At 39.6% G+C, this 12416-nt stretch overlaps 1 protein-coding gene across 1 annotated transcript in view; it reads left to right on the top strand.

Moving 5' to 3' along the window:
* Positions 1-12416, top strand: part of itprid2 (ITPR interacting domain containing 2) — a 53272-nt gene that overhangs the window by 24798 nt on the left and 16058 nt on the right. Inside the window, 5 exon segments of the mRNA XM_061692181.1 lie at positions 4346-4465; positions 8736-9069; positions 9267-9489; positions 11908-11959; positions 12255-12337. Of these exon segments, the coding sequence (XP_061548165.1) occupies positions 4346-4465; positions 8736-9069; positions 9267-9489; positions 11908-11959; positions 12255-12337 (812 nt within the window).

Raw genomic sequence — 12416 nt, forward strand, 5'->3', positions numbered from 1 at the left:
GGGAAAAAAATTGTGATATCAAATTTAGTCCCTATATGGGTTTTCAGCCAAATAAGGGGAAAGTTTCCCAAAAAATCAAATACATAAATTCACGAATGCCAAATCGCTAATATCAGAGTGTCCAATACACTTTCAGACTTTGTTGTGAAGTCCGCTGCCGCCATCCATCCTAAAGCTCACTTTTATGTCAAAATTATGCCTGCGACGCTAAGCATAAAATCTGCTTGTGACTGGAAAATCTTGTAAATTGTGGCACTCATAAATCAAGGTTCCGCTGTATTATCTAAAAATCCTGTTGAAGTGTTTCGGGTGAAGGGAAATCCTTCATTTCCTAATCGCTACAAAGGGATTTTTTTGTGGAATTTTTAGGGATCTTGGTTGACTATATAAAAATCCCTACACAGGGAGTAGAAAATTAGTTAATGATTCCCAACGCAGCGTGAGAAGTCTCCCCCCCCCCCACTTCCTGTTTCTTCTTTGTGTTTGTGGACAGTCAGCAAAAAGTCACATGTCAGGTTGACCAGTTTGGGCTTTATGCAAGGTCAGTGAAGACGTAACGTCAGCGCACACACAGTGTTTCGGAACTGACAAGTGTTTAGACCAAGGTGGTGGACAGCGGAGGTCCTCATAATCCCCGGAGGTCCTCATAATCAAATTTTTATCATTTCCAATAGTAATTATAATAATTTACAAGTCAATACAGCACTGTACTCCAAAAGCATCAATAGTGAGTGAGTGAGTGTTTAGTGTATTTCTGCAGGCAGGAAGCGTGTGTGGCATGCAGATATGCTAACGGCGCTTCCTTAAATAGCGCTTCTGTCTTTAATAGCATGCGGCTGTTTTAATGGATTACTGTTAGCGTACTCAACGACCCATCATTAAATAATGTTAAACGGGCAAAAATGGGCAAAAAAAGGCCTTTAAAATTAAATAGGCGCCAGGTTCTTGTGACCCGCTCAGTCCGGCTCCCGCTAAGGATGAAAAAAGGCTCCTGATGCTTTGCAGGGCAAGTACATTCCGTTCTTCTATTATTAGTCCCGATTTACACATATTGGACTAAGCAGCCAGGACGGAGGCCAATAGAACACTTTTCCTTAAGTTTCACTTACTCTTGTGTGGCGTCTTCACACAAAAAGTGACTTATTTTTACCTTACATCATTTTTTTATCTTTGGTGAAACATCTTTATATTTTCTTGATTTTGCCATCACTTTCTTTCGACTTTCTAGACATTTTCATTACTTTTTTGTTACTTTTAAAAATGACTTTGTCTTGCATTTTTTTTTACCCTTTTCATGACTTTCTCAACATTTTGATTTTTTTCTTAAAACTTTCAAATGACTTGGACTTTATATATATATTTTTTTTTTTACCTGTTTCATGATTTTTACATTTACATTAGTTTGTTATGACTGTGTTATTGCAACTTTTCATGACTTTTTTTTTTTTTTTCATGTTTTTCTTGACTTCATACATACATGGAAATCAGTTGCCGTTTCGAAATCAAAATAGGCCATTTACGTGAATCGTATAGATCCAATGTGTTTTTAGGGAGTGGAGTGGGGGGGGGGGGGTCGCCATCGGTGTCGTCATAGGCTGTTTCGTAGGCCTTGAACACTGGCAGAGAGATCCATTTCACACATCCACAATCCACACAAAGATGTAATTGTGAATATTACTCTGCAGCGGACTAATATGCGAGCACATTATCCTGAGGTTCCGGCTGTGCGCTTGGGACCTGCTTTGGATAAGTCACAGGAGTTGACGAGACCAGAAAAAACACTTCTGTCGCTTCTGCTGTAAAGAAGTAACGGTAATTTTACTCCGTTACAGTGATCTAAATGTCACTCGCTGCTTTTATTGATCAGTTATTGCTTGTTTATCAGCTATTTCATGTGTGAGACTACGACTTCGACTTCCGCATCGGGCTCTGTTTGCGCAAATCCAATTTAAGCACTAGTGACGTTTAAGTCTAGTTCATCAATCAAATGACACAAAGTCACATGACCTTGCACGTCTTCTATTGAGCTTCCCGGGAATAGGTATTATCACTAGATAAACCAGCCCGGCTGATTGTCGTGCCTTTGTGGCCACCATTTTTGGAAGGTCGTCGTTACCATGAAGGGAACGGCGTGCTGCTCTTGTTTATATTTAGACGAACAAAAACAACAGCTTTCATGTATTGTAGTATTTGTCTGGCACTGTCTACCCCAATGTGGATATTTCAGCTCAGTTATAACCTTCACACATGGAAATCAGTCGCCTTTTGGTGAAATACGCCGTTTTGAACTCAAAATAGGCCATTTACGTGAATCGTATAGAGTCGATGATTTTTTTCCTGGGGAGGAGGGGGTCACCGTTGCTGTCGTCATAGGCGCTCGGGACCTGCTTTGGAAAAGTGACAGGAGTTGACGAGACCAGAAAAATATACTTCTGCTGCTAAAAAGTAACGGTACTTTTACTCGGTTACAATGATCGCAATGTCACTCACTACATTTATTTATCAATTATTGCTTATTTATCAACTATTTCGTGCACAAGACTGCGACTTCGACTTGCGCATTGGGCGCTGGTTGCGTCAATCCAAGCGGTAGTGACGTTTAAGTCTAGTTCACCAATCAAACGGCACAAGAAAGTCACATGACCTCAGACAACGTCTTCTATTGGGCTTCCTGGGCATAGATATTAACATTAGATAAGCCAGCCCGGCTGATCGTTGTGCCGACATGGCCACCATTTTGGGAAGGTCGTCGTTATCATGAAGGAAAGGGCGCGCTACTCTTGTTTACATTTAAACTAACAAAAACAACAGCTTTCATGTATTTTTGTGTTTGTCTGCCCAAATGCGGATATTTCAACTCACTTATAACTTGAGAAAACACTGTGCAGTAAATTGCAAATGTTTTTGTTATTTATTTATTTTTTATTGTTTGTGCTACTTAGTCAGTACTTGAGTAATTATTTCACTGTGTACTTTTTACTCTTACTCAAGTATTTTTTTTGGAGGACTACTTTTACTTGAGTCACATTATTTTCAAGTAACAGTACTCATACTTGAGTACAATATTTGGCTACTCTACCCACCTCTGGAGCAGACATCCTCTATTGCTACTCCTGCGTTTAAGCAACATATTTGCTCATCAGATCAGCCAGTGTCGTATTTGTTACACTGGTCTTTTGTATTTTCGTGTTGAGGTTGTGCGGGTCGTGGCCCTGGTTGTGGTCCCAGGAGAACCGCAAAGCACACGTGACATCGGCGACAAGAGCTGATCCGCGAGTACATATTGTATTAATTAGGAAACGCGCCTACAATGATCGAATTAGTTTACTGGTGTTAATGTTAAATGTATTAAGCGACGGAGCGTTGTTAGGGATTATGTCACAACACAGAATGAACGAACTTCAAATTCAGAAATGGCCAATAAAAACAGAAAAATAGTGTACTTAATATTGTCCTGGAGGATGCATTTGGGATTAGCCTTTGAAGTTGGTAATGGTGAAAAATGAAGTGAAACAGACAATGATTTTAGTCAATTATTTTCCAGAATGAGAGTGCTTAAAGAGGAGGATGCTATTCATGTGGCACAGCTTGAAGCAGGGATCAGGTGCAGGTGGAGATGGGCCTGGCTCAAGTTGGAGGCCAAAACAAAAAAGCAAATAAATTAGGCAAATTAAATTTTAATATTAAATTTGTCCATCAACATGTACTTGAGTGGTGTAAATCAATGTTTTTTTGTGTGAAGAAAATGTGTTTATTTCTCCTTATTATACTTTTCATTCTTCCAGATTGCTTAATTTATGTGCGGGGGGGTTGCCTCCTACAATGTTTTTTTTGGGGGGGATTTGTCACCTTTTTCATGCCATTGGTGTTTGCATGTCTTTTCATAATACATTTTTCCTGATACCTTTGTCTGCAAGCGTTTGCTGTCATTTTCTTAGTATTATGACCTTTTCCTTTAGTTTGTTACGACGTTTTGTTGACTCATTACTTTTTTATTTTGCTTTTATGACTTTTTGTTGACTTATTTTTTGGGGGAAATTTTCATAACTTTTTCTTGCCTTTTTAAAACTTTTGTGACTTTAAAAAAAATATATCTGTACTTTTTCAGGCCTTTTTTTTTTCCATGACCATCAGTCCAATGTTTATGTGCCCTGACATTGATTGGCGACCAGTCGAAGGTGTGCAAAGTGCTTTAGAAAATAGTTTGGATACTCAAAGTAACTTATTGCAAAGCTTTTGTTGCATGTACTGTGACTGCCATTTTCTTGTATCTATGCACAGGTATAAAATGTCCACATCGTTTTTGATTGCGCGTGGTCGTCACCGTCTGTTGTCCGTCTGTCAGGTCGCTTCCGTCAGATTGAGGTCTTGACCACGGTGGCCAATCAGTTCATCCATCTTTACGGCCACGTGTCCGGTCAGCCCGTCCAGAGCGTCAGCAGCATCAGTGGCAGCAGGGATCAAGGTAAATGTGGTGACCACCAACAACAATACACTCTACATCGCAGTCTTGTTTGAGTTAACAAATGCTGCATCGTTTAAATTAGTATTGTACCTAATATTGCTGTTGCTAAGTTAATACGCTAAAAAATTTGTCAATTTATTACACTTTCATGTAGAGAATATGTCGCCACCGCAAGCCGTCCACATTAAAGTCTGCACTCACGGCGACCCACCGACCAGAAAGAAAGCCTGAAATCCTTCACAAAAGCAAACGACTGTAGTTACATCCGTCCCTGAAACCAGGTCATTCGAACTTCTCAAGCTTAGCTACGTCACTTGCGAAGATCTCCGCCTACCTCTCAGCTCCCGATAAAGCGCTGTCAACATAACACATGTGCTCTCACAAATCGGTCTTCTACATGGAGGCAACCAATCAGGGGAAAGGGGGCGGTCTTAGCCAAACATTGACAAAGCGACTACAAAACTGGGTCAAACAGAAGTAGCTGTTAGAGGTGCCTTTTCTAGGTACTCGTATGACAAAACCAAGGTTGTTTTTCTTCAAAAAGGAAACTTTAACTTTTGTATCAAGTCCATGTTAGAGACTCACTCTGTGGAGGTCTAAATAGCCAAAATATGGGACCTTTAAAAAAAATTAACAATAGTTGAACAACTTATCTATCAATTTGTTGTGTTTATATCATAATATGAGGCGATCATACATTTATGAGTTCACAGTCATAACCGCCCTCCGAGAGAAATCATAACTCCAATGTGGGCCACGACAAAACGAGTTTGACACCCCTGGCTAAAACTAATGCCATATATAAACAGTTATATGTTATCATGTTTTTATTGAGCATAACGTAGGCATTCACAGGACACGGAGGGGAACATAAGTGAAAGTGAAACCTTGGATTTAATAACTGAGTGACCCTCCTTTGGCAGCAATAACCTCAACTAAAGTTTAATGTAGTTTCAGATCAAATGTGCACAACGATAGCATAAATTATAGGCCATTCCTCTTTACAAAACTGTTGCAGTTCAGCAAGATTCCTGGTATGTCTGATGTGAATAGCTCTCTTGATGTCATGCCAAAGCATCTCAATTGGGTTGAGGTCAGAACTTTAAATGGGCCACTCCAGAACACATTTTTCTTCCTCTGAAGCCATTCTGTTGTTGATTTGTTTCTGTGTTTTGGATCATTTTCCTGATGCAACACCCATCCTCTTTTGAGCTATAACTGTTGGACAGATGGTTCCAAGTTCTTCTGCCAAATAGCTTGAGAATCTTGTGAATTAATTTTTCCATTGATGATAGCAAGTAGGCCTGTCACGATAATTACTATTTCGACTTATCGTTTGATAAACAAAATGGACACAATAGTTTTTCCGGACTCGATGAATTGTCATTGTTGTGGTGAGCTGGCGCGCGGAACACACAGTGAGCCGACAGAGTTCGACGGCTGTGTCATTAGCCGCTAGTGGGCTCATGGACGGGGCTGGACTTGCAGTAAAATATTTCTTCCACTGCAGGTACTTCCGGGTCCCACAGTCGCCATGGCGTCAGGGTTAGATTTTTGTAAACACTATCTGCCAGTCAATGCAACAGCATGCTCCTTAAGTAAAGTTTCAGTGTACAAAAAGCACAACTGTCGATCATTGATGTGCGCTTTTGTTTTTCTATGTGCCTTTGTGTGAGGCTTCTGTAGTATTAGCCCGTGTGAACTGTAGCCTCACAGCACACAGCACTGCTGAGCGAAGCATAGGCTGGGCAAAATGAAGAGCGGCTAGGAGAAAACTTTTGATTATGTAAACATTAGGCCAATGAAAAATATTGCAACACATTCCCTATTCTATTTTGGAGCTTGTGGATGATCAAAGGCTGACTTGGACCTAACAGATAAAGGAAACTGCTTGCTTCTTGAAATCACCACGAAAGGAGGAAAAAACAAGATAATGTTGTGTTATTGTAGTTTGCTTTGCTTAAATACGTTAATAAAATGTCAACGATTGTGTCATCGCTTGCAGTTTCTTTTGACCAAAGAATGAGTGGGCTGGAGTGATCGGTCCATATTGAACTCAGGTCTTGATTTTGATGATTATGCTTTAATGATACGTCGTCGTCGTCGTCTTCTCAACACGTTTGGCGAAATTTTCGGTGTACCTTTAGTGAATTGTTAGTAATACAGTCATTTGGTGCAGAGATCAACGGACCAGAAGAGGCGGGGCGGGATCAGTCCTTAAAACCGCAAATGCGTGGCTTAACCCCCGTTGAAACGTCAACATATTTGATTGACAGGAGAAGGGCTCGTCTTCAGCAGACCACCCACAGTCTTGCAGCTCGAGGGCGGGCCTGATTTTTCATGATTTCAGAGCCATAAAACAACAACAACAATATTTTATATTATTATCCTTTATCGTGATAGTTTTGGGGAAAATGTATCATCCTTAAAAAAATTATCGTGACAGGCCTAATAGCAATCTGTCCAGGCCCTGAGGAAGCAAGGCACGCCCATACCATGATGCTCTCTCCACCGTGCTTCACAGTTGGGATAAGGTTTTGATGTTCGTGTGCTGGCTATTTTTTCTTCCACACATGGCATTTTTTTCCCCTTCCAAACAATTCAACTTTGGTTTCACCTGTCTACAAAATATTTTGCCAGTAGTGCTGTAGAACATCCTTGTGCTCTTTAGTAAACTTCAAATGTGCAGCAATGTTTTTTTAGACAATAACACTTCCTCCCATAGTGTTCGCCCATGATCTCAAATTCTTGTTTAATGTTTGACGTTTGGTGGATTTGTCAATAGAGATGTTGTCATGTCCAGGTGATTTCAGCTGAAACTCTAGGGTTATGTTTTTTCTTTTTTTTTAATTGAGATGCTGAGGCATGACCTCAAGAGAGCTATTCACCAGACATACCATGCATCTTACTGAACTGCAGCAGTTTTGTAAAGAGGAATGGTTCAGAATTCTTCCTGATTGTTGTGCACATCTGATCTGCAACTACAGAAAACCTTTGGTTGAGGTTATTGCTGCCAAAGGAGGGTCAGTCATTAAATCCAAGGGTTCACATACCTTTTCCTCACTGTCCTGTGAATGTTTCCATGTTATTTTCAATAAAAATATGAAAACATAAAATTGTATGGAATTAGTTTAAGCAGACTATTGTTTGTTCTTGTGATTTAGATGATCAAACTACATTTGCTAACCAATTTTTGCAAAAATTTCAGAAATTCCAAAGGGTTCACAATCATACATTTTCCTCCCACTGTAAATATTTTCCCTTGTTTTTGTGTTGAAAAAACAGAGACTTTCAATCTCTAGGTAACAAAATGTTGCACGGCTCCCGCAGAGTGACTGTAGAGGCAGTTTTACAACACTTTTCAACTATCTGAAAAATGTTGTTTGATAGTTAATAGATTTGTTCTCGAGCAATTTTCAACACTTTAAATTGTTTAATGCGTAAAAATAACAGACGACATGGGGAGACACCAATACTATTGATTTTGAAAGAAAATATGAAACGTACTATATTTGGACGTACAGTGGGTATGGAAAGTATTCTGACACCCTTGAATTTTTCACACTTTGTTATATTGCAGCCATTTGCTAAAATCATTTTAGTTCATTTTTTTCCTCATTAATGTACACGCAGCACCCCATATTGACAGAAAAAAACAGAATTGTTTAAATATTTGCAGATTTATAAAAACTTAAATATCACACAGCCATAAGTATTCAGATCCTTTGCTGTGACACTCATATTTAACTCGGGTGCTGTCCATTTCTTCTGATCATCCTTGAGATGGTTCTACACCTTCATTGGAGTCCAGCTGTGTTTGATTATACTGATTGGACTTGATTAGGAAAGCCACAGACATGCCTATATAAGACCTTACAGCTCACAGTGCATGTCAGAGCAAATGTGAATCATGAGGTCAAAGGAACTGCCTGAAGAGCTCAGAGACAAAATTGTGGCAAGGCATAGATCTGGCCAAGGTAACAAAAAAATTCAGCTCCACTTAAGGTTCCTAACAGTACAGTGGCCTCCATAATCCTTAAATGGAAAACGTTTAGGACGACCAGAAAATAGTTTTTTCTGAAGAAAAAGTATTTTAATGCAAATCCTAAAAAGAGTCAGATAACATTGGAGGGAAAAAAACTACAAAAAAAAAAAATAATAATAATAGTAATTGAAAAAAATGTATATTTCGCTCCAAAAAACTGGATATTTCAGATTTTTAAAAAATTTCAACAAAAGTGGTAATTAACTTTTAACCACATGACCTCAGGAGGAGGAGAGGTCGCCAAAGACCAGTCGCCGCCGTCCCTTTTTCAGAGGAGAACCTCTGCTCAGAATGTGGCCGACCGTCTGAAGAAGAGCCTGAGCAAACACAATCTGCTGATGGCGTCACCCAGTCCGCCGGGCCGGCCCGCTGACAAAGCGCCACCTGCTCTTGCCAACGGGCACAGCGGGCATCTCTACAACGGGCATCCCGCACAAGATGGCGACGAGCAGCACGTCGAAAAGCACATCCGCAAGAAGGACAGCTGCTCGTTGGCCACTGTCACCGAGGAAGGTGGCGGTAGTGGTGACGGCGAGGTGGAGCAACACACATACCACAGGTCGGAAAAACACTCCTAAAAGGGGTTTGTAATTGCGTGTAGATGCCACAAGAGGGCGTCAACGCCCTTAATGTACACAATCATGAACCCATGTTACATGAATTAAGCATTCAAACAAACCACCCTCACTTGAGGCTCATCAATAATAGCTGATATCATATTGGTCAGCTGATGTGTAGAGATGTCTTCCCTCCCAGACAAAATGGACCCGGCGGTGAGCCCGAATCCGCTGACACTACATCGACAAATCAGAGTGCAGATGAGCCACGGGCCAGTGGCGCAGAGGAGAAGAGCAAAACCATAAACCCTGACAAGGCCCTGCCCGACAAGGCGCCACCTGCTCAAGGGGAGGGCCCTCTGCCGTCCACCCTGCTAGCTCAGTTGCGCCCGGAGAACGCAGACTCCTTCGACATGGAGGAGGTACGCAATACCCGTTACCCCATTAAAAAAATAAGTTTTTACTAAATTGGCCATCCCACCATCATGATGCATTTTCTTAACTTTTGTATTTTTTTTTTTACCCCTATTTTATTACTTTTCCCTTACTTTTTGATACCTTTTCTTTACTGTTTCTGTCCCTTTTTCCCTCCACATTTTCCTGGCTTTTTCTTTAACCTTTTTCATAAATTTCTTATACCGGTACTTTTGTATATATATTTTTTTAATGTTGCTCAAAACTTTATTTGAACATATTTACATATTTATAACACTTTCTTGCCCCCCTCTTTTTCCTTTTTTAAAGTTGTTCACAACTTTCTGTTACACTTTTGTATTTTTTTTTTTTACTTAACTTTTTTACTTGTTTGTTCTTTTTGTATTTTTTTAACAATTTCCATAAAATGTTTTGCCTTTTATATTTTTTTACTTTCTCTTGAATTTTATGTATTTTCATAACATTTTCTGACATTTTTGAAAAGGGTTTTCTGTAACTAATTTTTACTTTTTGTAAACAGGACTTTTTCCTTGACTTTTTAAAAATTTTTTTTTTTTTTTTTTTTTTTTATAACTACATACAGTTGAAACCAGATGTTTACATACACTACCAGGTGATTGAAAAGTAACTCCCTATTTTTAAGTACTTGTAATTTATTTCTTAACTATAATTCTTACAAGAAATGAACAAGAGAAGAAAGTCTATTGGATGGAGTTTTATTTAAAATTCGATATGGGCGCCAGCATTAGCCACCAGTTTCTCAAGCCGCCTGGGAACCGCATTCACTGATTTCACAAGGAACTCTTGTGGGATGGAAGACGTAACTTCTCGTATTCGCCCTTCAAGTTCTTCCAAAGTCATTGGTTTGGTAGAATAGACTGGCTCCTTTAATCATGGAACATACACAAAAAAAAATAGAGAAAAATATTACAACATATGAATAAATTATAAGTATTTTAAAATAGGGAGTTACTTTTCAATCACCCTGTATATTAAAAGACATACACTTTTTTTTTCTCACTGTCTGACAGGAAATCTGAATAAACTTTTCCAAAATTATTTCTCTTTGCTAAAGGCCAGAGTAATGACAGAAGGATTTTGTCGACATTTTTTTCATTACTTTTGCCAAAATCTGAAGTTTACATACAGTAAGATTATTTTGCCTTTAAACAATTGGGGAAAACCCAGATGATGCGTTCACTGTCAGTATGAATATCAATAATTCTGCTCACTTACATTTATGTACTTCCTTGTCCGTTCCGCCATTTTGTAAGCAAGAGCTTCGCCTGTCAGCAGGGGCAGTCCTAAACCCCTCTTTTCAAGTGAGCTCCCAGACCACACTTGGTTTCAAGGGCTATCCCAGGAAATGGGATACCCCTTCATTCTCTTGTATGCTCAAAACCAAGGGCAAAGACAAAGGGTTAGGGCTAAGGGGTAGAATTGGGATTGGTTCTTGGTACAAAAGTGTCAATTTAATTATAAAAAATACCTTGGTTTCGTCATACTTGTGTCCAGAAAAGGCCCCAATGAAACTGCTACTTCTGATTGACCCAGTTTTGTATCCGCTTTGTCCATATTTGGCTAAGACTGCCCCTTTCCTCTGATTGGTTGCGTCCGTGGAGAAGACCCACTTTTGAGAGCACACGTTTATGTTGACAGCGCTGGCTCGGAAGCGGAGAGGTAGGTGGAGATCTTCGCTAGTGACGTAAATGAGCTCGAGAAATTTGAATTCAGGCCTCTCGGCAGGAAAACCTCTGGTGCTCGCGTGGACGATTTTAAATCATATTTCACATGTTCACTGGGGCACCATAGAACCAATATTACATCCCAAATATTATAAAAAGTTGGTTTGGTAAAATATGGCACCTTTAAGGATAACAAAGTCATTGTTTTGGAGTGACCATCATAAAGCCCTGATCCTTTTGAAAATTTAAGGTAGCCTACAAACTTGGCTCTTACACCAGTTCTTTTAGGAGGAATGGGCCAAAATTCCTGCCAACTATTGTGAGACGTTTGTGGAAGGAGATCCAAAATATTTGACCGAAGTCCCGCAGTTTAAAGGCAATGGTAACAAATACTAATGAAATGTATGTAAACTTCTGACTTTGAAGAAAGTAATGAAAAGTTGTCAGAAACAAATCCTCTTATTATTCTGGCATGTAGCAAATAGAAATAATCTTGGTAATCCTAATTGATCTGAAACTAGAGTGTGTTTTTATATTGTGTATGCAAACATGTTTTCAACTGTAACCTTCTCTTGATTTTAGAATGTGAATCTGCTTGCTTCGGGGAACATCCAAATGATTTGCTTCTTATTTTTCTTTTTCCTACTTTTTCTTCATCCAATTTTTCGTCTTGTTTTTATTCTTGTGTTTTCATTCTAAAAATGAGCCTTATCTCCTCAGATTCAGAGTAACGAGGATGAAGCTCTACTATCCAGTACATCCAGAAGTTCAGGTGGGAAGTCACATTGGAGTATTTTTTTATTTTATCTTATTTTTATTTTTTTGGGCGGGGCTGCGTTCTTGACTGCTTGACACCTCTGACCGGTATGGCTGTTTGATTTCACTTTCTGGCTCCTAAGAAAATTTCCATGTCATGAATCTCTTACTCAAGTCTGCCTATAAACAAACTCTGTCACAAGCGCTTGATGGATCGCAGGGACCCACTCTGACGTTGTTTATGCAAGAGTGGCCTCCTCTGGACAAACTCAGGAATACGCCAATCCAGCATTTTGGTCCGTTCCTTTCAGATTTGCTGAGGACTGTGAGCCAGCAGTCGGACAGCAGCGGCTTTGCGGAGGAGACGTCGTCCGTGGATGCCAGCAACCTCAAGGTAGCCTCAAATGGTTATTTATAACTAATTAACAATTATTTCATAAAATAAGTACAGCAGTGCCAAATGTGTATATTTT

This window comes from Phycodurus eques, chromosome 12 (assembly GCF_024500275.1).
Source record: "Phycodurus eques isolate BA_2022a chromosome 12, UOR_Pequ_1.1, whole genome shotgun sequence".
Taxonomy (NCBI): Eukaryota; Metazoa; Chordata; class Actinopteri; order Syngnathiformes; family Syngnathidae; genus Phycodurus; species Phycodurus eques.